Source organism: Aethalodelphis obliquidens, unplaced genomic scaffold, assembly GCF_003676395.1.
Source record: "Aethalodelphis obliquidens isolate GAN/ISIS:26980383/991018 unplaced genomic scaffold, ASM367639v1 scaffold12, whole genome shotgun sequence".
Classification (NCBI taxonomy): Eukaryota; Metazoa; Chordata; class Mammalia; order Artiodactyla; family Delphinidae; genus Aethalodelphis; species Aethalodelphis obliquidens.
The window spans coordinates 5,796,037-5,823,873 of NW_020837956.1; the positions used below are offsets into that span (position 1 = coordinate 5,796,037).

Genomic DNA, 27,837 nt, shown 5'->3' on the forward strand with positions numbered 1-27,837 from the left:
TGTTTGCTTAGTCTATTTATTTTTGGTGGGGGAAGGAGAAGAGGAGGAGGTTAAAAAGAAGTTTGGTTTCTGCTTCAAAGCGCTTTCCCAAGGAATGGTGATTCATTCGTTACACATCATCACGGATGCACACTGTTCTCCTGGCTTTCATGATGGTCTGAATTCAAGGTAATATGTGTAATGTGTGTTTTTCTGAAATCCAGTGTATTCATTTGGATTTGTGTGGAGTGTTCCTTGCATTCCCATTCTCATATGAAAGATACTGGCACTTTGGCTTCAAGAACAAATAAAAAATAACATAAATACAACTTTTGTTTGATTTGGGCCTGGGCTAATTACTTAAGGAACTATTTAGCAATAATGATCTCAGATATTTAAATGCCTTATGAAGCTGCAATTAATTAAGGGACTGCTGATCCTAAGAACTATGCAACCAAAAGGGAATGAGGGAAAAATTCCAAATCTGGATGCCAAGTTCAAAGCCAGATATTAATAACCTCCTTCTCACACTTTTGCAATATCTATAAAGTAGAGGGAAAGGATAATAAAAATTACATGAGTAATGATAAATAAAAAGTGCATACAGAACTGGGAAAATATTTTTCGTTAAATTTGTCACTTATCCCAGTTCAATAAGATGTTTGTAAGGAAAATAAAAACTTAAGGCAAAAACTAGTTACACTGCTGCTGTTCAGAACTTCTTGAGAGCACAAAACTGAATACCAATCTACTTCCCTGGTTTAAACTTGTCTTAAGACATGTTATTTTGTAACTTTAACATCTATATTATGCCTTGAAAATTCAAGCAAAAAGTAAAATCATACGGAAAGCCAGAAACTTCAATACATCTAGACAGACGTTTGCTTGTAGTTTTTGGTATCCAAAACCTTTTTTCCACACATAGAGCAGATGCCTAAAACAAACAAACAAAAAACTCATGTAAGTAATCAAACCTTAATAATAACTAATAATACTAATCTACTAGCTAACCAATACAAATGATTTGGTTTATTTAAGTCACTCCTGAAGCTTAAAACATAATTTAACAGCATCAGAAAAGAAAAAAAGAAAATATATACTTTTAACTAGGACAAGTTCTAAGTTTATTTTGCCTTAGAAAAAAGAGCATTTGACTAATTTACGAAGGGCTACTCCTTCACTATGTTATCCAAATCAGTATCAAAAGAAGTAGGTTTGATATGAATTCAAAAATGGTATTAAAGGAAACTTACCCTTTTTGTAGGCACAGCCCTGGCAGTAATGAGAACCTGGCTGGTGCACAGAACTTTTACAAATTCTGCAAGTGGAGAACTTATTCTTTCCATATGGATCAAATCTAGAGTTTTTTTTTAAAGAAAGAAAAATGTACAATACAATAGAAATACTCTTAAATAACCTCACTTAAGTAACAAATGTGATTAATTCATGCTCTCTGTTCCCTCTATCAAGCTCTACAATTGATAGGCATAGCACTCTTCTAACTGGCTACTCTCTTAATATGTCTCCACACTTCTGCCCCTTCCATGTAAGCTGTATGCTTGTAAAGAGTCAGCTGTATGTAATCCCAAACCTGTTTATAACAGCTGTATTTGTCAATCTATTCATGTGATATAATATTAAGGAAACTCATGTAATGAGAGTACACAAAGAGTGATTGATTATATTAAAAACTAAATGAATACTTTAGGATGACCAGGTACGTGTGAATCATTAAAACTGCTATGGAATTAGGCATGGGTAAGAAAACTTAAAAATTGAGGAAAAATCCTAAGTGGAAGGACTTGGCACCTTACAAGTGTCAGTTCTTGCTCTACCTTAAAGATACTGGAAATATATATTCTGGTTATGATTAATGTAAGGAAAATTATAAAGTAGACTCATATTCAAAAAGCCTTGTCTCAATGCCAAATGACTGATGAATGCATGTACAGTTATGTGCTTTGACTTAAAATAAAGTATGTGTATCTTTTAATGATTGCCCACTTTAACTGACATTTTCAATTAACTGATGCAATCCCTTTTGATAAAAAAGTTTCTACTAAAAAAAATGTGACCTTACAGTGACTGGAAGGCAAAATAACTTTAGAGGAAATACTTCCCATTAAATTGGCAATAACTTTTTGTAACCGTACTCATATACTGAATACCAACACTGTCCTAGACCTGGTTTCTTCTCTTGGGTATGATACAACAGCTCATTTTTAAAGGTTAATTTTTCCAAATCCAAAAGAATGTCACTTTACTTCCCACAAGAGAAGTTAAGAGTGGACACTATTCTTCCTTTTAATAATAAGCTCAATTTGTTTGGACCTACATGTCTAGAGATTGCTTTTTCTTAAAACCATATTTTATTCTAAAATGTACATTTTAATGTCTCAGAAATCTTACGTACACTTTCCAAAGTGAGATACTTAAAATACCCAAAAGTAATAGCTACTTATTAATGACACTGAAGTAAGTTTGGGAGCATAAAGGAACTGGAAGTACCTAAAACTATACACTCTGTAAAACATAACAACTTGGTCAATAATAACTTCGTGGTCTTAGAAGACATCAATAAGTCAGTCAACAATACATAATGTGACAATGCATTGAAGTTTAAGTCTATCATGCTATTTTATACCCATTATTTAATAAGCACCTTTATGTGTCGGGCATTTTACGTATTAAAAGCCTTATTATTATTATTAAATACCAAAGATGAACTTGACAAAGCCTCTGCCCTCATCAATCTGACATTCTAGTGAGAGGAGACAGATAATAAGTAAGAAAACAACCACACTTTTAAGATAGTAATACCTGCTGTAGAGAAAATTCAGAGAGGATACTGTGGTGGACATGAGGGGAAGGAAGGAAGACATTAGTTTAGGTGCTGGTTAGGGACCCTCTCTGAGGAGATGACATTTCAGCTAAGACCCAAGTAACAAGAAAGAGCCAGCTCTGTTAAGCTCTTAGCGATGCATTCTAGGAAGAGGGAGTAGTAAGCACAAACCTCTTCCAATGGGAGTGGGCTTGGCATATCTGATGCAGGAGTTGGCACAATAGGAAGTCAGAGAGGCAGGAGGGGCCAGATCACAGAGGACTCTGTAAGAACATGGTATGGGACCTAGCTTTTATTCAATGTAAAAAGAAAACCAATGCAAGGTTTTGAGCAAAGGAGTTACATGCCCTTTAAAGGACCACCCTGGTTATTATGAGAACGAACTATAGGGAACCAGAGAGGAAGCAGGGAGACAGAAAGTTATTATAATACCCAAGTAAGAAACTGTGATGGTTTAGAAGAGGGTAATAGCAGTGAGATGAACAGAAGCAGGTGTATTCAGGCTATATTTTGGTGGTAGAGCCAAAGAACTCGCTGGTGGATATGGGAAGTGAGGGAAATTAAGAAATCAGTTAGGGATTCCAGTTTTGCACAGCTAGATTGGACCATAGAGCAATGATGAGAAGACTATGATTCGACTGAAGGAAAAAGAGGTTGCCTGTCAGATATCAAATTGGAAAAGTCAAGGAGGCAACTGGATATATGTTTGGAGCTCAGAAAAGTCAGGACTGAGATATACATGTGGAATTCATTAACATACAGTTTGAATTTAAAGCCATTGGACTAAAGTCACTTGAGGAGAGATCATAAATTTATAAATAGAAAAAAAAAAAAGTCTAGGATTGAGACCAGAAGCACTCAATTGAGAAGGAACAGTTAGTGAGTTAAGAGGAAAGAAGAGTGTGGTATCTCAAAGACAAGAGAATAAAGTGTTGCAAAAAAGAGAGTTTTCGAAAGGTTAAATAAGGTAAGAACAGAGAAGTAGCCATCAGTTTTAAAGGTCACCTGCGATCTTGACAAGAGTAGGTTTAGGAGTGTGGTGGAGATGGAGGCCTGATTACAGCGGCTGAAGGAGTAAATAAAACTTAAGGACACTGAGAAAGTACCATCTAGATAAGGGTTTTGAAAACTTTTTCTGTAAAAGGAAGCAAGGAAATTGGACGGCAGCTGGAAGGATTCATGGAATTTTTAAGACTGGATATAATAGAGTATGGTGTCAAAAATTGTTTTTATGGTGGGAGACATTTTTATCCCTATTCCTAGGTAAAAAAGTAGTGTTCAGAAAAGTTTAGAACTGGTTTAACTTGCTTAAGGTTACAGAGCTAGACAGTAACAAAATCTAGATTCAAATTTAGGTCTGACTCCAGCGCTCATGACCTGTCCACATTTCTCTGCGGCCTCTGATTTGCAGGAAAATTAAGAACTAGAAAAAATAAGTCATGCTTTCTGGTGAAATTATAAAAATAATGTATAATATCTTTATATATTGATACAGTGAAAATGAACAGGGTGAAATCAGCAGGTTATAACAGACAGCTTGGTTGTGCATGCTTGGAACTATCTAACTATGTTTTATCACAACAGAATGAGGCAAAACAAATTCATTCCAATACACTTAATATTAAAAAGAGTGCAAATTAATATGACTGCTTTATAGATGCTCTTATACCTACCTTGCTTTTTTTGAGGTCAAAGCTTTATTTTCATTCAGCTTTCTTCCACCACTTTCTGCATTGAAATATACATGTATTTCAGTGTGCTATGTCTACACATTTCACACATTAACACATACATGAAACATTTAACAATTAGTTAGAAAGTTCATTTTGTGACCTCCTACCAGCAGACTAGCCTATATCAAAATTTTAAAAAATTTCATTTAGTACCAGGTTTCAAAGACACTACTTAAAAAAAAAAACCACACAATTATTTACTAGGAAAATAAAAATTTGGATAAAAGGCAATCATTTTATTTCTCAAACTCAAAGTAGGACTTTAGGAATGGGTCTATATTTACATATATCTAATGTAAACTCTAGATGCCGCTACTTTGGTGCCATTGATCTTGAATACAGTAAAAATGTTTCTTTTTCTTCCCTTTGAAAACATCTTCACTGTATTTAATGATTATGAAAGTGAAAACATTTAAATAATTTGTTCAAGAATATAAAAATCAGGTGAGGAGAGGGGGCTTTCAATACTAACTCTAATTAAGCTGAATCAAATCAATTACTGTGATATACTCATTGCTTAAAAATCATTTAAATATTTTGCTATCTCCTGCCTATCAAATTAGGAACCCTGACATGTCACTGAGAGAACTAAATAGAAAAGATATTAAATTGTTGGCGTATCTAGTATTCCTTAATGTTTAACAGATAAAATACATTGTACACATAACATATCATTTTACAAATAATGTAAAAGTGAAAACATTATTCACAGAAGTATCTGATTCAGTTTCCATGTTCTAAAAGGAAAAATACCTGTGGTATTCCTTGCACCATCTTTCCATGTATCTGGAGTGATAACAGTACCAAGTTTCTTTTCACCTGTTATAACAAGACAGTAAAAGTAAGGGAGATTAGTGTTTACTATTTAATAAATACACTACATTGTGCCTAAAGTTCGCGATGGCATCACCAGTCATATTATGTACAAGCCTGTTAATGCTGGGGTCGGGGCCAGTGAACTGAGACTTAAGATATTAACTATGGGCAATGGATAGCTGACTTCAGTAAAATTTGTGGATAATAGTATGGCTTCTAATAGGCTTCCTCTGTACATGGATCCTTTAAACAAATCTGATAAATCTATTCATTCCATAAATATTTACTAAGCATCTCTGATGTATAAGCCATTGTACAAAGTACAGATAAAAATAAAACAAATGAGATAAAGCTCTAGATTTCAAGGAATTTATAGCACACTGATTTCTCTAATAGTAGTCCTTAACCTGAGTTTCACAGGTAGACCTTAGGAAATATATGAACAAGATTAAATTGTACACAAACCTTTTGTATATCCATTTTTTAATAAACTATGTTAAGTCTACAGCTTTCATCACATTCTCAAAGGGCTCAGAGAACCAAAAAAAAGTTAAGAATTATTCAACTAAAATATAAGCTGGAAAGTAAATAGTATGACAATTGAGAGCTCAAGTACTAGGAGAAATTCCATGGAGGAAGAAATAATCTTGGCTAGGGAAATCCAGTGAAGCTTTGTGGGGAAGGCAATAGAGAGGGTTAGTGGCAATGAGACTGTGAAGAAAGAGGAGAAAAGAAGATGAAGGTAAACTCAATAAGGGACACATCCTGGGGAAAGGCATTGAAAACTCAGGGTACATACAGGCAAAATATTGTTTGGTTTGGCTGAAGTGAAAACGGTAAGGCTTAGTGAAAATGCAGTTAAAAAGGTAAGCTGAGGCCTCACTGAGGAGGGTCCTCCTGAATGCCAGGCTCCAAATATAGAAATCCCAAATTATTCTCTGCACCCTGAGAATTTATTAAAGTAACCATCCATGGTCATTCTTTCACTTAATATAAAAACTGTGATTCAAACTCAAGGGCATCTATGTTCCAAGTTTTATATACTATAGGGATATAAACAAAGTGGATCATATTAATTAGACAATTATCAGGATAAGAGGACTTGAAATTGTCACAGAAGAGTCAGACATATCTAGCTGTAGGAAAAAGGGATTTGGGGATATGACAGCTCTTTTAAAACACATAACCAGTTTGTGAGGTCAAAATACCATAAGATATTTTCTAAATCTCAAGGGTTGGCATTAGAATCACTGGATGGCAACTATAGGGAGGAAAGACTTTTCTAAAAGCCAGTGAAATCTACACAGACTGCTTTGAAGGTGGTGAGATTCTCCTACCCCTGTGCCTCAATCCTCTATGCATTCATGCAAAGAGCATTTAAGCCATTGGATGGGATATTGACTTAGGTTTGTTAGATAAAATACAGGACACCCAGTTAGATTTAAATTTCATATAAACAATGAATACTTTTTTTTTTTTTTTTTTTTTTTTAGTAAAGAATGTCCTGAAAGTGCGTGCTTTGGGACAAAGCACTTACTGTAGTGAGGAGCAGTAAACAGAGCCAAGTCTCAAACATTGCATAGGACATACTTACACTAAAAATTATTTGTTGTTTTCCTGAAATTCAAATTTAACTGGGCGTCCGGTACTTTTATTTACTAAATCCATCAACTCCAGATGCTGTGGAAGTGACTTTTAAGATCCATTCCAACCCGGCGGGTCTGTGAAGGGAGGAAGCCCGTCAAGAAGCAGTTCAGGATGATACCCGGGGTTGATGGGAAGCAACGGAAATAAACAGAGGTGCAAAACTGAGACCACTCTGAATGCAAATACAGGACGATACGGTCGTTGGGGAGGGCAGGAATGGTCAAAGGGCAGTATAGGAGGACAGAGGCTAGAATCAAGGACCTGTGGCCGAAGGAAAAACAAAGAAAGAGCAAAGTTCCCGGGGAACTCCAGTTAGGTTCTCCCAGCCTCCTTCTCCCGCAGAAGAGTCTCCTTAACTCACATTTTTCGCACACCATCCTTCCGCGACCACTCCCTCAGCCGCAGGACGAGCGGCAGCTGGAAGAAGTTAACAATACAGCCAGGGAAGCACTCCCCTTCCGGGTTACGAAAATCCACTTCCGGCCCTTCCGCCCTCCGCCCCGCCTATCCAACACCTGGAAAGCCCCGGGAGGAATAAACGCGAGTGGGGAGGCGGGGCTGCTTTCTTGGCCCGCCTCTCCACTTCTGCGATTGGCTGTGAGGCCTTGGGCCTCCTCCCCACAGGCCTGCGCCTGCGCAAGGCACAGGGTCCCAATTACACCTGATGGTGGGAGGTAGAAACCCTCCGTTCTCTTCCGCGGGCGGGAGAGTTAGGTAAGCCCAGCCGGAGGCTCGGGGTGTGCGAGCCTCCCGGCGCTGCAAGCCACTTCCGCCAGCTACCCAACTGGCCGGGAATATCTGCCCCCGGCCGGTCCGTGCGGCCCACGCCTGCCGGCCCCTCCAGCGCCGCCCTTCCTGCGTGACCCAGGGGCTGCGGTGATGGACTGGCCTCTTTCGGGTCCGACATTCTGTGTCTGTCCCTTCTTTTCTCTCGATCTCCACGCTTGTGCTCTTTGATTATGCTTCTCAATTCGTCCCTCGTTGCCTACACTCCCGTCGGCTGAGGCTTGGGCAGAGTTCGGAGCGACCCAGTTTGGGATGGAGCTGCAGGTTAAGGTCCCTCGATTCCCGCGAAGGCTCCTCTAGGAGCCGCTCAGAAGAACCTTCTCTCCCGCTGCAAGGCTTAAGGACTCGGGCCAGGTCAGACCGTGGAGGCCGGGGCCTTGGCCACCCGAGGAAGCACCTGACGAGAGTCCTCCTGGGCTCGCCAGGGCCCAACACAGGGCTGGTTTCTCAGGAGGGGCAACACTGGACCAACTTTTCATTCGTTCGTTCATTCATTCAGTCATTCAGCAAGCATCCGACTTTGGGTACCATTCACTGTCTTAGGTCCAGATCTGCTTCAGTCAGCTGCGATTCTGAGGGTGTCCCAGAAAAATATCTGAAGGTGTGTCTATTGAGAGACTATATTCTGGATTCCCTTCCCAGCCCCTCAGCTGAGGCTAGGACCTGTGAGAAACATTTCCTTTCTCCTTTCTTGCCATGCATTCTTTTCTCGAACCCTAGTGCGTATCTTTGTATCAAAGAGGCTAGGTTTTGAAATGGCTTTAGCACTTGGGAGCTTGGGACCTTGGAGTGTTTCCTAATCTGTTTTAGCCTGTTTCCTTATCAGTAAAGTGTTTGCCTTGTAAAAATATAGTGTGAATTAAACGAGAGTGTTATTATAAGGCGTGGATTCGCCCCTTTGCCCCAGTGGGCGCTCTGTGTGTGTCTATAAAATATACACATATATATATTTTTTTTTTCCTGGAATATTAACCACAGTGTAACATGTGGACTACTACTTTAATAAAGTCCTTACTTAACATTAGTCAATACTATGTATAAGCTATCTGTTAGGTAATTTGTAAATACATACATATATAAAATAACGTGTTTATATATGTATATATATATATATAGAGAGAGAGAGAGAGAGAGAGAGAGAGAGGGAACGTAAATATTTTTCCACCTTCCATTCATGCTCTGCTTTTGGTTGGAATCTGGCATGTGTAACTGACATTGTCATTTTGGTATTTTTGCAGTACTGGGACTCCTTAGTTTAGCATAATGTTCTTTGAAGCTTCTTGGTAACACTGGCCACCATTCCAGTGTGTACCTGGTGTTACTTGGCATTTGTTGGAAAATGTGAACTACTGTGATGTTAGACAAGGGTCCATAATGATAAAAATGCCAACAGTTCAGCCAAATTGTATTATGGGGTTTCTAGAAAGCATAGCTTATATTTCCAACAGGGCAAATCATTAACACATGCTGTTTGTTTTCACCTCTGATTTTGGCAAAAAGAAACAAACCGAATTGCTTAATTAGTCCTTGCACATGACTGTTTTACAGAAACTAGACACAAATATTTAAGAAATTAGTAAATTTGTCCTTTTTCAGGCTCTGTGAGCTGTTTATACTATATTAGTCTATTAGTTTTTACATATATGCATCTTCCTATATTCTGACACTGTGACATTATTGCCCATAGAAAATTGACTTTGGTTCATGGCTTGTTTTTAGACGTTGGAGCATTTAGGACAATGGAAAAAGTCATTATTGCCTATGCTCTTTTCTTAATTTGTTTTTCATTAGATAGCCACTCAAGAAAACACCATGAAAGATACTGACATCAAGAGACTACTATATGTCCATCTATTATGCATATTTTCAATTATCCTAAGCATCTTCATTCCATCATTCTTCTTGGAGAACTTCTCAGTACTGGAAACACACTTGACATGGTTGTGCATCTGTTCTGTTTCTGTAACTGCCGTCAATTTAGTATTGTATTTAGTAGTGAAACCAAATGCATCTTCTAAAAGAAGTTCATTATCATACAAGGTAAGACTTATTTCTTGACAACTGATTTTTAGATGTAGGTAATGTTTTTATTACTGGATGAATAAAGTATTAGTCAAGTACTTATTGGGTTATTTACAGTGAATAAAGAAGCTGATTTTTTTTTTTTCTAGTCAGTAGCCTATTGCTTGCTGGAAGACTGTCTACAATGTTTGATAGATTCTTGCCATGTTAATTGGATAGAATAGCATTGTGAACCTATATAGTCATGTTTCATGTCATCATGGAAGATAAATATATCTTCAGTGTAGCAATATATATAAATACAGCAATCACACCTTTAAATCTTATTTTATAAGACATTTCAGTTTATTTTCATTCATCTTTTGCATTTCTGAAAGACAATGGGTTTTTCATAAATTACAAAATAAGCTCTTGTTTCAAGCTTGGCCTTCCTTGACTAAATAGCGGTTGAAGTTTTCAGACATTGGAATCTATTTTCTGGAATATTCACTACAGTGTAACACTTGACTATTATTTAAATTAATAAAGTCCTCACTTAACATTATTCAATACTATGTGTATGTTCTTTATTAGGTAATTTAAAACACATTTACTGCCCTATGATTTAAAACACTCATTGTGTGTTTTATTATTAGATCTTCTTGAGCTCGAACTCAAGTAGGTCCCACACACTGATTTGCAGACATGCAGGTCTTTTTTTATGTGGATCATATAGTAACATGAATATGATTTGGGGAATTATTTAATATTGTGCTTTTCTTTGGTCCAGTTTTCCTAGGAATTTTGTTTTAAAATGAAAAAATATTATTATAATCATTATTTTCTATAAATATTTCATGTATCATCACACAAGAAGGACTGTGTTTGTGTTTTTTTGTATCCTAGCACACTTATTGGTAAATATTTCATAAATACTGATTAACAACAGAGTTCAATACTTAGCATAGAAACAAAAACATTTTCTGATTCTGCTGTTGGTTAGGTGAGTGGAACATGGGGATCGATTTTTGTCTTGTGGCTTTTTTACAGTGGTGTGCAAAGAACATGTGATCTGACTTCAGGAGCAGATCCAAAGAATATTCAGCTGTATCACACGTTATAGGGCTAAGTTGTATTTGTAGATAAAATCAAATCATTTGCTGTCCTTTAGTCATTCTCTTGATTCTTTAAGTTATTCATTTCTTTTTTAGGTAACCAGATTTTTGAAATGCTGTATCTACTTTCTTATGTCTTGTTTTGCCTTTCATGTAATTTTTGTTCTATATGGAGCACCACTAATAGAGTAAGTCTGAAATTTTTTACCTTAAGCCAACTATATTTTAAAACAGTCGTTTATTAAACCAAGTGCTAATTCTATTGGTGATTAGAGAAAAAACATGATGTGTTTAATCAGTGGATCACAGAAGGATACTGACATCATTGCCCTTGGTAGTGTTATTTTTTTAAAAGACAATGGAATAACTTAATTCATTAAATGCTCCTATTACGTAGCCTTTTGTCATGCAATTGCTTAAAGGGGGAGGTAGATGAGAAACTGTCACATACCAATAGGTGTGTGGCCCTTAGAAACTCTAAGGAAACTGACTATAATGATACATATAAATTAGTTATAAATAGTAAATGTGATTCTGAAGTGCTTGAAAAGAGTTTGTTTTCTTAAGAAAAGTCAATAGATTCTTGTACTTAATTACGTAGAAGCTAATGTTTATAGTTTAAAGGTAAAATTTAACTCAACACCTTTTCAAAACTGAACAGTTTTGAATTAGTGAAAGCCAAATTCATTAATATGTCTTATATAATGTTCCATTATAGTTTGGGAAAGTTCAGTTTAGCAGTGATAAATGATCATGTTGAAATGAGTGATGCAATACATACACACACACACACACACACACACACACACACACACACAGCTATATGTATAGTTTTACATATATATATATACCTGGTTATATATACACATACTAGATTAACAGGTAATTATATTCTAGAGTGGGGAGGACAAGACCTTTGTAATGGGAAATGATAATTTCTCTGTAATCCATTTTAGAGTAGAATGAATGTCTGGAGCAGTGGTTCTCCAATTGTGGTTCTAAAACCAACAACATCCGCATTTTATCGAAATTCAAATTCTCAGGCCTTAGTCAGAAACAAATTTACCTAGTTCTCCAAGTGGTTCCGATATAAGCTAAATTTGAACCACGAATTGCAGAGAAAGTTCCAGAGACTATTGAGGAAAAAGTTAATGATCTAGAAATGGGTTTTCTTGCAACGGACAGTCTCAGTATCTATCGTATGGCATTTAACACTTCTGAACTCTATCATCAAAGACAAATATTTGCTAGATTGTTTTTTATAGCTTGCATTTTGGTAGTAACATTTTTTATAGTCATGGTTTTGGTAAGACTCATGTTACCTTTCTAAGTGTAAGAAAATAGTTTTATACTAAATCTATTTAAGTAAAAAAGATTATACATGTGTGTGTATATGCATCTTTAACACTTAAGAAAAAATTAATACAGTGTTTTTTTCCTAGGTTGGCGTTGGAAACATTTTTACTCGCAGTTACTTTGTCCACTTTTACTACTGTACCTTGTTTATGTTTGTTAGGACCAAACTTCAAAGCATGGCTAAGAGTTTTCAGTAGAAATGGGTAAGTTTGAATTTTATATTCTAGTGATGTTTGAAATTTAAAAAAAAATTAATGAGGTACTTTTCTATTCATGGCAGCTTGCTGATTGTTCCTTGAGTGTTTCTCAGCACTGTATGCTTCTCAGTGATGCTGTAAGGGCCCACTGCAGCTGGGGACGGGGGCCAGGGAAGGGTGGCATGCACTTGAGGGAGACCCAAGCAGGCAGAACTATAGGCCTCTCCCTCCACGTTAGCAAGATCAGCTCTGCTTTTTTTTTTTTTTTTTTTTGTATGGTAGAATTCCACTTAGCTTTTTGCTTGAAAAAAGGTTTCTGTTACCAAAAGAAAACTTTGAAAACCCCTCCTTGGGGATAATTTAATCACTGTGATAAAATTGCTACAGATCAAATTGCTTCTGTACATCTTATAATGTAGAATTGGGGTTCACCATCTAAAAATGTTTATTGGAACAGCTATAGTTTCTTGTTCAGCCTCTTTTGTGGTGAGACATCCGAGTGCAGGTTTCACAGGATTTTTTTTTTTCTTTTTTTGCGGTACGTGGGCCTCTCACTGCTGTGGCCTCTCCCGTTGCGGAGCACAGGCTCCAGACGCACAGGCTCAGCGGCCATGGCTCACAGGCCTAGCCACTCCGCGGCAAGTGGGATCCTCCCGGACCGGGGCACAAACCCGTGTCCCCTGCATCGACAGGCGGACTCTCAACCACTGCGCCACCAGGGAAGCCCTTTACAGGATTTTATTCCCTTAGCAGCTGTATGTATTTTCAGCATCGTTAAGTTAAAATTTTCACTTCTTGGAAGGCAGTGAAATCATTTGTATCAGAAATGGTTGAGTTATAACTAAGAAAACTAGAAAGTTATTTGGTGCCCATGATTTTGTCTTGTTTATCACCCAGCAGCAAAAACTTCTTGAGCCCTTAACTCTGTGCTCTGTGTTATGCAAACTCTGTGTGGAGTCTGATGTATTAGCTATGCTTGTCTCCATGAGGATCTTGGACATTCAAGGGGCAAGGATGAGATGAACAAAAACATAAGACTAAGTTTGTGTAACTCGAACAATGAAGTTTTAGGAACTCAGTAGGGTAGGAGACCACTGAAGAATGAGCTGGATGGGGGGATGATCTATGAAGGACTTGGATCAGGAGTAAGAGATTTGGTAAGACTAAGTGGGAAGGGGAGACACCCCGTGCTATGGGATGAATGAAACTATAGAAACTGAAATGAACATGGTATTTTTATGTGATTTGGAAGAGAACAGCCCAAGTGGAGCAGAGGATGCTTGCTGAGTAGCTAGGCTCCATAAATTACTGACTTTTTCTTTTTGAAATGTTTGTTTGTTCCCCTTCAGAACCATCTTCTAGTGTTCATAAAGTCTCAAGAAAACAAAAGTGTCACATTGAACACTTTTTCCCACATTGTTACCATAGTATCCCAAATGGCATTAATTTCTTTTAGTATTTTAGTTTGACATTTTTAAACAGTGAAAATCAGTTGAAACCTTATTGGTTTGGATTGGTGATTTATCCAGCTTTGAATTCTGTTTCTGATAATAGCATTAATGGTGTACTTGGGGGAGATACTGTCATTTGATTCTATAGTCAGTTCTGCTATAAGATGGCATATGCATTCCTAAAAATCCTTGCATTATGCAAAACTGGGCAATAAGAAACACAGAACTTATGGGAAAAATGGGATGGGGCATAACACTCAAAAACTTCGTCAGTAACACATTAAAAAATGTAGGAACTTAATAAAAATGGCAGGACAGTTTAATACATGTTAAATGGTTAAGAATTGCATAAATATTTTAATAAATATGGCACTTTTCCTTGGACAAAACCTGAAATTTGCTTTTGGAAGTAGATGTGGGAAGGGTTGCCTCTTGTAAGTTATTATGAAGGAGGGTTGTTGGAAAGCTAAGACAGATGTGGAAGGTGAGGCTCATATACGTGAGGGGAACTGAGATAGCTGGGAGATGGGTTTCTAAACGGTATTGAGATATAATTCAAACACCATGTATGCCACCTATATAAAGTGTACAATTCAATAGTTTTTATTATATTCACAGATATGTACAACAATCATTACAGTCACTTTTAGAATATTTTCATCACCTCAAAAAGAAACTCGATGTCCTTTACCTGCCACTTCCTTATTCCCCCTCCCCTAGCCCTAAGCAAACACTAATCTATTTACTGTCTGTAGATTTGCGTATTTTGGACATTTCATAAAAATGGAATCATATAATATGTGATCTTTTGTGATTGCTTCCTTTGGACAGTAGAATACTAGTAAAACTGTTAACAAGGGAAAACACACAGCAAAACTGGATTTATAAAATGGTGCATTTGAGTTTTGTTTTGAAGGATATATACATATATGTGTGTATATATGCAGATGTGCACATATCATTCTAAACAAAATTGTGTGTTTATTTGTGTATGTATAAAATATTTCTGGAAGGATATGTAATAAGCTGGTGATAGCAGTTGTTTCTGGGAAAAGGAATCAGAGTTGATGATGAGGGTGAGAGGAGGACTTAGCTTTCATTGCAGACAATCTTTTGTATTGTTTGATTTTCACTATGTGCATATATTACCTTTCCAGCTGAAAAACACTTATATCTTCTTACCAATTAATTGTTAATGATTCATGGCAAATATTTGTGTCAATTTGCGATGCTTATTTTAAATGAACAACATATATATATGTATAGTGTTAATTTATGCTGTTTGTTTGATTCCCCAGCAGCTAAGATATATACCACCAATAATTTATATATTTGTGTTTTATAGGGTTACATCCATTTGGGAGAATAGTCTCCAGATCACTACAGTTTCTAGTTTTCTAGGAACATGGCTTGGAGCCTTTCCTATTCCACTCGATTGGGGAAGACCATGGCAGGTTGGTTTCAACTCTTCAAAGCAACAAAGTCGATGTTTGTACAGTGATAGTAAAACTGATGAAGCTAACGAGTATGTGTATTTAAATTGTTTTATCGTTTAGTTAAGTAGGGTTGCCAGTTCCCTCTGTCACTGTAATCTGGGTGATTTATTAGGGCCTGTCTCAGTGCCACAGGCATCCAGATCAGCCTGTTTCTATCTTCTAACACTATTTTTTTCTACATGTATAGGTGAATAAACAAGCTTAGTTTGAGAATATGTATAGGAGTTTAATAGCCTAGAAGTTTCAGGAATTCCCTATTTTTAACTTTGATATACATTGCCTTTGTAGTCTTAGATTCATATTTTCTTAGCTTGATTGATAGCCAAACTGAATGTTGATTTTGAGATTTTTTTTTTCTTAAAGCATATAGCAAAGTAGGTTTTGAAATAGGGGCTTGTGATATTAGAGGAAGCTCATAAACATCAGGTTTTTTGTTTTCTATGACAATAGGATATAGCTAATAAGCTAGGGGAAATACTATAAGTGTTCTTTTTATCACCATTTTACAGATGAGGAAACTGATACCTAGAGGACATGTAATATTCCAAGGTCACTGAGCTAGTGATGGATACATCTTTGTTGTAATTTTTAATGGCTTCATAGTAAACCTTTATATAGTTATTCCAAAATTTATTTTAAAAATTCACTATTGATCATTTAGTACTATTTTTACTATTATAAACAGTGCTATGATAAACATCTTTGAATCTATATCTTAATGGATTTTTCCAAATATTAAGATGATTTCTCCCAAATCAATTGTGGTATTAAAAAATAAATATACTTTCTTTTTCCAACATGAAGAGATTTTTTCTCTGATCACAAAGACAGTATATATTTATTTAGACAATTTAAGCAATACTAATAATTATAAAAAGTAGGTAAAAATTATCAAATAGCCAGCCACCCAGAGACAACTCCCATTTGTGTTTCGGTGGTAATCTTTGCAGCTCTCTCTTCATGTGTGTAACTATTCATAATACACATATTATTATTTTTTTTTTTATATTTATTTTTTGCGGTACGCGGGCCTCTCACTGTTGTGGCCTCTCCCGTTGCGGAGCACAGGCTCCGGCCGCGCAGGCTCAGCGGCCATGGCTCACGGGCCCAGTCGCTCCGCGGCATGTGGGATCTTCCCGGACCGGGGCACGAACCCGCGTCCCCTGCATCGGCAGGCGGACTCTCAACCACTGTGCCACCAGGGAAGCCCACACATGTTATTTTTAATCTTTTTTTTCCCTTCAACAGCATATTATGGAGCTCATTCCATGTCAGTGAAAATTTGCATTATAATACTCCATTATTTGGGTAAAATCATATACCAATTTCTTATGAATGGACATTTAGATTATTTATAGTTTTCATTATTACTAATTTATTATGAATTATTGTGATTATCATAAAACATATATCTTTGCAGATTTGTCTAGGTTTTTTTTAAAAAATTAATTAATTAATTAATTAATTTGGTTGCACCAGGTCTTAGTTGCGGCTCACCAGCTCCTTAGTTGTGGCATGCAAACTCTTAGTTGCGGCATGCATGTGAGACCTAGTTCCCTGACCAGGGATGGAACCCAGGCCCCCTGCATTGGGAGTGCGGAGTCTTATCTGCTGCGCCACCAGGGAAGTCCCTCCAGTTTTCTCTTTAGTGTAAATTCCTAGATAATAAGTGGCTGGGTTAAATCTCTGCTATGTATGTCATTTTCCAAAGGCCCTTGAGGGATCTGAATTATATGTCTTGCACTTAACTGCCTACTTTTTGAGTCCATTCTTTGTGCTTTCTATTAGATGTTGTGTCTCCTAGACAAATGAGTTGTTCTTTTACATTCAGTAAGTCTGGTAGGTTTGCCCTTCTCTACTATATGTTATGGAAATCCCTGGAGGTTTGGGGTGTGTGGTGTCACTGATACCCTTCCCAAGGTTATAATATTAATAAAGGTTTCCTTTATATTTTCTTGGCCATCTCAGTGACCACTGGGAAATGGGGATTCATTTGTACTCAAGTTACAATCTTATGGAACTTAATTTCATTCAGTAGTGTCAGTGATTTCTAAATTGGAGGACAATCAAAATCATTGAAAAGTATACACAGGAAATTGTATTTTAATTCCTTACTTTCAGATATATGCAATTAAATCTAAATACAAAGTATCGATATATAAAGCACCATTGGCCCTCAGCTTATGAGTTGGTAAGGTACTATGTAATTAACATGTTAGTTTGCGTATAGATGGAATATTTTGGAGTGTAAAAGTTTGATATGTTACACTTGTATAAATCTTCTCTTTATAAGACTATGCAGAAATAGATGTTGAATTATGGGGAGTAGATGCCCTTTGTACAATCTGGGTTTAGGTTTCCGTAGAAAATATATTTTTTGATTATTTACAATTCAGTTATCTATTTTCGATTGTTTGGGCTTTTAGCTACTGACTCTCATTTTTCTACCTCAGTTCTTGTTTACAATAAGAGGTGAGCCGGATCCAAATTAATGGTATCAGACTTTTAAAATTAATATAAAGTTTCTATTTGAATTATTGACTTTAAAAAAAAGGTTTTCTAACTAGCTAATTTAATATGTAACAAATGTTGGTCTTCATTAAGAATGTTTCATTTGACTGGAATATTACTGGTTGTTTAATCATCTTTACTGTTGAGTTGTTTTTAAAGTATTCCAAGTTAATGACCCACTTATTCACTATCATCTTTTAAAATTATGATAGATACTGTTGGTGAAATAATAGAATTGATGTATAATTAATCATCTTTTATTCATATAATAATCACCTGCCCCTTTCCCTTTTAGCAATGATTTACTGATAAACTAGAGAAATGTTGAGGCATCTTTTTTGTTCACTTTTTATTTTCAGTGAACAAGTTTTTGGTTCTGTTTTGGTTTTTTTCTTCATAAACCTCACTACAGAATAAGTACTCCGTGTGGCTCATGGTGCTGACAGAATCTGCCAGAGAAACAATAAACCAAATGAAAGATCATGGCGTCACCTCAGAATGGAGATTCTTCTCGAGTAAAATTTCACGAGAAGATAACTATATATACTTCATTATCTAAACTGTAATATTATAGTATTAGGAAGAGAGGTTAGTTCTCTATTCCTTGTAGCCCAGTAAAGATTTGATATGTTTGTGGTAAAGCAGGCTTTTCTGGATTGGGATCTGGTTTTACTGATGTTTCAGTCAGAGAAACAAGGGTATCTGGTTAAGCAATTATACTTTCTTTAAAAACACATACCATCCACCTCACAAAAACTTTTGCATGTTTAGTTCCATTTTTTCTACTTTGAATTCAAATCTGACTTCGTATAAAATTTCCAGAGGCCAAACATAAGATTATAATGAAGTGAGTTCTGTACTGAGCAATTTCAAGAATATTTATATTTTTTAAATTGTTTCATCATTAAATGACTAGAAAGGCCCATTGAAAATATATAACCTCAATGAAAAATGTTTTTCACTTACTAATAGGAATTTTAAATAATTTTAAGTAATGACAAATGACGAAAGATACCTTTATAGTATCTTTATAGTTGGAGGAAGCCTTCCCTTTCTAGGAGGCAGCAAGAGAATTGGGTGAAAGAGAATGTGGTCGGTGGCTGCCCACTATGTTGTTGGTCATCTTTATTGTTTTCTTTAAAAATAATTGAAAGTCATCTTGCTTCTCTTCCTTGCCTTAATTATTACATTATAAACATTTGAATTGCCCATAACCCAGACAGCCTTCTTCAGCCCCAGAGAAAGCTTCTAGCTATAGTTACTGACAAAATGAATATTTTGACCATGGAAGATCTTTGTACATTATAATTTGATGCATTATCTGCTGTAAAAATAGCTAATCAGTAAATATTTGTTGAGTTCTTACTGTGTACAAAATACATATTCTGTGTAAGTTATAACAGATACTTAAATATTACCAGGACTGGAATTTAATTGTGTGGTAATGATAATTTAGATTCATATTGTGATTTAGATTCAGATTTAATATGCTCTAAATATTTTGCAGAATAGATGGTTATGAGCTTTTCATCTGGAAAATGTCTTAATTATCAAAAGTCGGCTAGTATTTCATGTTATTAAAAAAATTAACGGGAGGTTGGGAATTGTTGTTGGTTATTCTGAGCAAAGGAAATTTACCATGAAGTTTTTAAACCCACATGTTTTATTAATAGGTAGACAGATAACAGGATGATTAAGAGCTCTGGCATCAGATTATTGAGTTCAAATCCTGGCTCTGCCACTTGCTAGTGAGGATTAAATAATATAATCCTTCTAAAGTACTTAGTTCAGAACCTGACACATAGTTACTGCTTAATTACTGTTATAGGCATTTATGACCTGTAAAAGGAGTAGGTTAATGACTGTTTTCTTTAGCATTACCAAAAAACCCTGCAAATTCCATTGTTTGAGTTCTCCAAGTGTTAGAGCATGTTAACTGTCTCAGTTTATTGTATTCATGCTGCCCGATAATCCTTAAATTGGTAGGGTGGATTGTTAAATCATCTTTTTGTTTCCCTGGTATTCAGGTATTTAGGGTATTTGGATTTCATGTAATTTTCAATTCTGTCTGACATTTCGGATGGCAATAGAAAGAAAACGTTGTATCTGTCTGTGTATGTACCAGGCATGGGCTTGGCACTGTCAACAGAGGCAACTTAATCCTGGTAACCCTAGTGCAAGGTAGAGTTCAGTCCCACTTCTACACAAAAGAAAGCCAAGTGTGAGGAGAGGAGTACACATCTTGTTCAACATTTCTTGGCTGATTAGAGGAAGACTCAGGATCCAGCGCCCCAAGACACCATGATTCTCTTTATCCCTGGAGACTCTGAAACATAGCTTTTCTTTTTAAAAAATGGCCATAGCTTAGATTTTGGGGGGAAAAGGTTGAGTAGTTATTACATTGCGTTTCGTTCTTCACGTGAGAATTTCATTTAAGTGCCGTGACCACTCTGGTAGTGTTTGTATTTTAGACCATAAAATTTAATGCATTTGTAGGAGAGTATTTGAAGCTAAGATGTGAAGCTTTTGTACCTAGAAAACCAACAAATATCTTTAAACTCTAGACTTCCATGCTACTGTCTCCAAAATGGAATTGACCCAGAGAATCAAATCTCTTCTGAGCATATTTATTTCTTATAAAGTTAAAAAGCAAAATGGATTGAGATTGTCTTGAAAACAATTTTAAGTTGTTTAAAAATATTTGTACTTGTTCCCATCAGATACCAGATAAATGAGGCATTGTTGTATTTAAAAACTTTTTTGTCTTCTCTGGTTTTATCAGGTTAAAACATTAATATCTGTGAAACATATATATTCATTTTTAAAAGTCACAGATGCCACAGATAATACTTTCATAAATTGAAGCTGGAGATCATAAGGATAATTAAATGAATCACTGCAAATAATGACAGAGTGAGGGATAAAGCTAAGATTATGGATTTAATTATTGAAGGGTGCATATTTTTAGGTTAATTGGTGTTTCTGATGCTAAAGGTGTTATACAGTATTTTAGACAGACCAAAATAAAATATTAATGTATATGAAATATGAGTTACATATTTCGAGCATGGAAAAAAAACTATAATGCGTAACTGATAGAAAATGGTTTTGGATTTAAAAGGTGGGTTCACTGTTGGGCAGTGAAGTTGAAAATGATCTGCTAGCAGAACTTTCATGTGAGGGAGAAGAGTGCTGGCTAAGGTAACTCATTTGCATGGTCCTGCCAAGGACCATTTATCGTCACTTTGACAAGAAGTTCCAGCCTGGAGACTGTGGACCTCTCCACAAATAGCTCTTCCTAAATCTGTGTTCTTAGTCACAGGAGAGTGGTGTGGTATACATGGCACAGGGAAGAGTTACAACTAGAGAGATGTATCCAGATGAGTAGATTCATCTGTACGTGTATTCCTACATCAGACAATAGCATTTGCTTTAAGGATGTCTGGAAAAACACATCACTTAAAACCAAATTCAGAGGAAAATATAAATAATCATTTAAAACCAGTAGAATTTTGAAAGTAGGTTTTTAAAAATGAATTCTATCAGTCATGCAAATGTAAATTTGTGGTAAGCATGATAAACAAAACATATTAAAAAGTAGTTTGAAATTTAGAACTGCCTGGGTTTTATCTCCCTTTTTTATCTGAAAGAGCCAGTAATCCTAATGGTTGTGAGTTGTTCTAAGTGTTTCTAGGTTTTTTGATCTGCAGATAGGTCAGTTTTCCCATGATATCTATCATAGTACATACCTCTCCAAAAATTATATTGAACATATTTTTTAAAGTTTGTGTTATTAAAATTTATCTAAAAAATTAAATAATCTTAGTTTGCCCCTTAACTGCTTGGTTTATAGTAGGGGCTCTCAATAAATAGTTTTGAATATACAGAGCCATTCAAATGGAGACTCTTAAAAATGATAGAAATGCCTACCAGTGGTTGGTTTAAAATCAGTTTCTGTACTTATACTTCTTAAAAGTTATGAAAAACGACAGCTAGGAGCAAGAATCACCCGTCTATTTCAGTGGTAAGGCTACATATGGTTAATATAATGCCATATGCTATATAGCTCTTGAGAGTTTTCTCTTGTAAGCTTTATGCTCCCCAGACATTTCATGGTAAGAAAAGCAAGTACTAAAGATGCTTATATTACAAGGGCAAGGGAATATTTCCTGCAGCACAATATAACATTGCTCATAAACTATTAATATTTTATTTGTTCTAAACTGCAGGCTCTAATTATCACCTATTAGAATACCTAAGAAGTACTTCCATTAGTGATCATGTAATTTTAATTTTTTCAAGTTAAAATATGTAATATACGGAATGATACTGATGCATGGCACTTTACAGCTTTCATGACAGATTTTTAAGTATTACTTCATTTAATACAAGAGCCCCATGTTTTAAGTACAAGAGGTATTATTATCCCTGTTTTGCAGTTGGGAAACTGAGGCTCAGGTGTTAAGTGACCTGGCAAAGGTCACATGGCCAGTAAGTGGCTGACCTGGCCCTGCATCTCAGATCATTCTCACTCCAATGTCGCATGCCATTTCCTAGAAAAGCAAAGTGAAGCTCCCAAGTAAAATATAAAGTATTTTTAAAAGTAGCTTAATGTTTTTATATAATTAGCTTTTTAAACTTTTTGTTGAATATTTTAAACTAATTTCAAAAAAAGTCACCATTATCCAATCCCAAATACCTGATGAAACCTGCAGCAGCTTATAAACTGCCATAGTCAGTGATATACCAAACTAGCTGTTTTATGGAGTAAAAATGTAATCTATTTGCACTTGATATATTGTGCATATTATAATTAAAATGTATTTAAACTGTTTACTCTCAATCCACACAAATGCCATCTACGTCATTGAAATTGATCCTTAAAATTCTGAAACCAAAAAGTGAAAGGTCATTGTATTTCTTTGGCCAACTAGAACAGTTAATAAAAATACTTATTAGGGTAGAGTGATGAAGAGTACAGGGATTTTTTTTTTATTGTAGTGTAGTTGATTCACAATGTTGTGTTAGTTTCTGGTGTACAGCAAAGTGATTCAGTTATATATATCATATTCTTTTTCATTATGGTTTATTACAGGATATTGAATATAGTTCCAAGTGTAGGGATTCTTAACCAGGAGTCCATATATGGGCTTCAAGTCTGTGAACCCTTGAAATTATATGGATGTGTGTATATACACATCCAACTACCATCTAATGGAATTCATGCTTCCTTCTCGTCAAACATGATCCATATATATGTAGATGTAATTTTTTTAAAATACTTTTAAAGTACTTAAAATTTGGGCAGGATTTTAAAAATAGCTTTAGAGATGGTATATTTGAGGAATGATGGTATTCTAGATTATAATGACAACTTATTTCATATGTGCCTATTAAAAATATGAACTAAAAGATTATTATCAATTATAACTCACATTAATTGGTCACTTGTACTATGTGCCAGATACTGTTATAGGTATGGTTATAAGTATCACACATCACATTGTCTCATTTGATCATTACAATAACCCTATGAGGTGAGTTTTACAGTGATCCTTATTTTGTAGACGAGAAACCAAGGCACAGAAAGGTTAGGGGACTTGCCCAGGGTCACATTTTGGTAAACTTTTTTTTTTTTAAGATTTTTATTGGAGTATAATTGCTTTACAATGGTGTGTTAATTTCTGCTGTATAACAAAGTGAATCAGCTATATGTATACATATATCCCCAAATCCCCTCCCTCTTGCGTCTCCTTCCCACCTTCCCTATCCCACCCTTCTAGGTGGTCACAAAGCACCGAGCTGATCTCCCTGTGTGATGCGGCTGCTTCCGACTAGCTATCTATTTTACATTTGGTAGAGTATATATGTCAATGCTCTCACTTCATCCCAGCTTTTACCCTTCCCCCTCCGTGTCCTTAAGTCCATTCTCTACGTCTGCATCTTTATTCCTGTCCTGCCCCTAGGTTCATCAGAACCTTTTCTTTTTAGATTCCATATATATGTGTTAGCATACGGTATTTGTTTTTCTCTTTCTGACTTACTTCACTCTGTATGACACACTCTAGGTCCATCTACCTCACTATAAATAACTCAATTTTGTTTCTTTTTTATGGCTGAGTAATATTCCATTGTATAAATGTGCCACATCTTCTTTATCCATTCATCTGTCAATGGACACTTAGGTTGCTTCCATGTCCTGGCTATTGTAAATAGTGCTGCAACGAACATTGTGGTACATGACTCTTTTTGGGTTTGTTTTTTTTTAAACAATCCTAACCATTTACTGCTTAAACAGGAAAAGGTTTTTTTTGTTGTTGTTTTTTGTTTTGATTTTTTGCAGTACGCGGGCCTCTCACTGTTGTGGCCTCTCCCGTTGTGGAGCACAGGCTCCGGACGCGCCAGGCTCAGTGGCCATGGCTCTCACGGGCCTAGCCGCTCTGTGGCATTTGGGATCTTCCCGGACCGGGGCACAAACCCCGTGTCCCCTGCATCGGCAAGTGGACTCTCAACCACTGCGCCACCAGGGAAGCCCCCAGGAAAAGTTTTTTAAAAAGAAAAACACCAAAAATGTATCTGTTAAAAGAGTGTCATTGTCTCATACAGTCCCACCCTTTTCTTGAAATTGCAACACAACCTCTAGATTTCACAAAAAGAGAAATCCAAAATGTGGTATCTTCATAAAGAAATGGCACACAGATCTGTATGTTTAACCTAGTGCCTTCAATAATTTCTTTGTCTGGGTCAGTATTGGTTTCTGCAGAATTGGAATGCTGTCTGGAATAATGACTGTGGGTCATCTCTCCATTTATAAGTTCAATCATACGATACACTTGCTTTTCGAATAACTAGCAAAGAAGAAATTAACAATGAAATCCAGTATTTGCTGGATCTGAGGGGATGACTCTTTTTGAATTATGGTTTTCTCACGGTATATGCCCAGTAGTGGGATTACTGGGTCATATGGTAGTTCTATTTTCAACCCACAGTGGCTGTTATCAATTTACATTCCCACCAATACTGCAAGAGGGTTCTCTTTTCTCCACACCCTCTCCAGCATTTATTGTTTGTACATTTTTTGATGATGGCCATTCTGACTGGTGTGAGGTGATACCTCATTGTAGTTTTGATTTGCATTTCTCTAATGATTAGTGATGTTGAGCATCCTTTCATGTGTGTGTTGGCAATCTGTATATCTTCTTTGGAGAAATGTCTGTTTAGGTCTTCTGCCCGTTTTTTGGATTGGGTTGGTTGTTTGTTTGATATTGAGCTGCATGAGCTGCATGTATATTTTGGAGATTAATCCTTTGTCCATTGCTTCGTTTGCAAATATTTTCTCCCATTCTGAGGGTTGGCTTTTCGTCTTGTTTATGGTTTCCTTTGCTGTGCAAAAGCTTTTAAGTTTCATTAGGTCCCATTTTTTTTTGTTTTTATTTCCATTTTTCTAGGAGGTGGGTCAAAAAGGATCTTGCCGTGATTTATGTCATAGAGTGTTCTGCCTATGTTTCCCTCTAAGAGTTTTATAGTGTCTGGCCTTACATTTAGGTCTTTAATCCATTTTGAGTTTATTCTTGTATACGGTGTTAGGGAGTGTTCTAATTTCATTCTTTTGCATGTAGCTGTCCAGTTTTCCCAGCACCACTTATTGAAGAGACTGTCTTTTCTCCACTGTATATTCTTGCCTCCTCTATCAAAGATAAGGTGACCATATGTGCGTGGGTTTATCTCTGGGCTTTCTTCCTGTTCCATTGATCTAAACTTTTTTTTTAATTGAAGTAAAGTTGATTTACAATGTTGTGTTAGTTTCAGGTGTTCAGCAAAGTGATTCAGAATATATATATATATATATATATACACACATATATATATATTCTCTTTTAGATTCTTTTCCATTAGAGGTTATTGTAAGATACTAAATATAGTTCCCTGTGCCATACAGTAGATCCCTGTTGTCTGTTTTATATATGGTAGTGTGTATATGTTAATCCCAAACTCCTAATTTATCCCTTTCCCCCTTTCCCCTTTGGTAACCGTAAGTTTGTTTTCTATGTCTGTGAGACCATTTCTGTTTTGTAAATAAGTTCCTTTGCGTCATGTTGTATCCTAGGTTCCATCCAGATTAATTTCCCAGGGTCAGATATTTAACAAATGGCAGAGCTGAGACTCAAATCCAGTCTGATACAAAAATGAGAGCTTTTTCTTTTTTTAAAATTTATTTATTTTTGGCTGCATTGGGTCTTTGTCGCTACTCCGGGGCTTTCTCTAGTTGAGGTCAGTGGGGGCTACTCTTTGTTGTGGTGCGCAGGCTTCTCATTGTGGTGGCTTCTCTTGTTGCAGAGCACAGGCTCTAGGGCACGCGGGCTTCAGTAGTTGTGGCACACAGGCTCAGTAGTTGTGGCTCATGGGCTCTAGAGCACAGGCTCAGTAGCTGGGGCACATGGGCTTAGTTGCTCTGCGGCATGTGGGATCTTCCCAGACCAGGGCTCGAACCCTTGTCTCCTGCATTGGCAGGCGGATTCTTAACCCCTGAGCCACCAGGGAAGTCCCAAAAATCAGTGTTCTTAATCACTATTCTGTACTACTTACAACATGCTCTGAAATATATCAAACTCTTTATATTGGTACATTTTCCTTTCCTAAAAAGTAAGCAGAGTTTTATAGTAATGCCTGATCAGAAGAAACCAGTGTGGTCTTCAGGTAGAAATAAGCTTATATAATTTTGAAATGTCTTTCAACCAGCAATAATATTGATTTTTTAACAGAAAAAAAGTTATATCTGTATTATTTAAGATGTTTTTTAAAGCTTATTAGGGTGAAATTGTTTTATTTCTAAGAGAAAAATAACTTATTGGTAGTACGTGTACCAAGACCCTATGTATCAGGCCTTTGTTAATGCTGATTATTTTAAGAGAACACTGACCTTTTTTTAAGTGCTGAAACATATAAGGAATCATTCGGTTTAGAAAAAGGATAATAGTAGTAATCTAAGCAAGATACTTTCTTCACATGATGCAGCTACTCAGTTTTTTAGTTTTTCTTTTTGACAGTAACTGTAATAATTTTACCCAGTTGCATTATCTTTTGTCCATATTATCTTTTGTTATGCAAGAGGAATTTTTTCTTTTGTTTAGTGATTTAAAAAAATTTAAATTTATAAAGAACTGGATAAAAAGAAGATGGTCGTTTGGTGGTAATCACTTGTGACTTCCTTTACATGAATGTCTTTGAGTTTTCTATTTTCCTTAAACAAAACAAGATATATATATAGAGCCATCTCAGATTATCATAATTTGGAGAAATGTTTATAGCAACGCAGTTGAATTGTCTCTTCAATAGATGATACGGTGTGTTTTTTTAATTCTATTTGTGGCATGAGGAACGTTAAATAGAAACATCTCCGTATGTGAGACAGTAGTTTTAAATGGAAAACTTCAAGATCTAATTATGAAAATATGTGATTAAGCTACGATTGTTTGACAAGTCAAAATGAATTGTTGCCATAGGATAGTTTTAATTTTTTTTAAGCAATATTAAGGTTAGCAGGAAATTGCTTGAGGAAAGGTTGTTCGTTGGCAACCTTCCCCAACTCCCTTCAACAGCTCCTTTTGCCATTCCCTATTACGGAAAGTTGCCCTTATATAAAGAGAAATTCTCTTTTAAAAAATGACTATGTTACAGTTAAGGACTGCTTATTTCAGAAAAAATCAAGCAGGAAGGCCTGGTCCATCACTAGCAAACAGTCTCCAAAGCCAGTCCAACATTTTAATTTGCTGATGGCATGGATTCCTTGACATGTTGAATAGCAGGTGTTCCAAGCCTTAACCCCTCTTAAGGCAAAACTTTCTAACTAATATTGACTTCATTTTTGGCATTCCACTGGAGGTGAAGTATAGCAGCTGTTTAAAGA

At 36.0% G+C, this 27,837-nt stretch overlaps 2 protein-coding genes across 4 annotated transcripts in view; one reads left to right on the plus strand and one right to left on the minus strand.

Annotated features, from left to right (window-relative positions):
* CRIPT (CXXC repeat containing interactor of PDZ3 domain) lies at positions 1-7,508 on the minus strand. 2 transcript variants are annotated; one of them, XM_027113210.1, is made up of 6 exons: positions 7,379-7,500; positions 5,308-5,373; positions 4,495-4,549; positions 1,233-1,336; positions 825-913; positions 1-274 (listed from the first exon to the last, which is right to left on the minus strand). In XM_027113210.1, the coding sequence occupies exons 1-5, from the start codon at positions 7,392-7,394 to the stop codon at positions 849-851; spliced, it is 306 nt and encodes a 101-aa protein (XP_026969011.1). In that variant the 5' UTR covers positions 7,395-7,500; the 3' UTR covers positions 1-274; positions 825-848. The 2 variants fall into 2 exon arrangements, with proteins under 2 accessions (XP_026969011.1, XP_026969012.1); XM_027113211.1 differs by lacking the exons at positions 1-274; positions 825-913; positions 1,233-1,336 and adding an exon at positions 1,352-3,084 and having other exon boundaries at positions 7,379-7,508.
* PIGF (phosphatidylinositol glycan anchor biosynthesis class F) overlaps positions 7,498-27,837 on the plus strand; it is a 23,571-nt gene continuing 3,231 nt past the window's right edge. Inside the window, exons 1-5 of one of the 2 annotated variants that reach the window (XM_027113205.1) lie at positions 7,498-7,731; positions 9,595-9,843; positions 11,016-11,107; positions 12,362-12,478; positions 15,269-15,377. In XM_027113205.1, the coding sequence (XP_026969006.1) occupies positions 9,616-9,843; positions 11,016-11,107; positions 12,362-12,478; positions 15,269-15,377 (546 nt within the window). In that variant the 5' untranslated portion in view covers positions 7,498-7,731; positions 9,595-9,615. Of the gene's footprint in view, positions 7,732-7,759; positions 8,452-9,592; positions 9,844-11,015; positions 11,108-12,361; positions 12,479-15,268; positions 15,378-27,837 lie in introns of those variants that run through there. The other variant, XM_027113206.1, reaches the window with a different exon arrangement.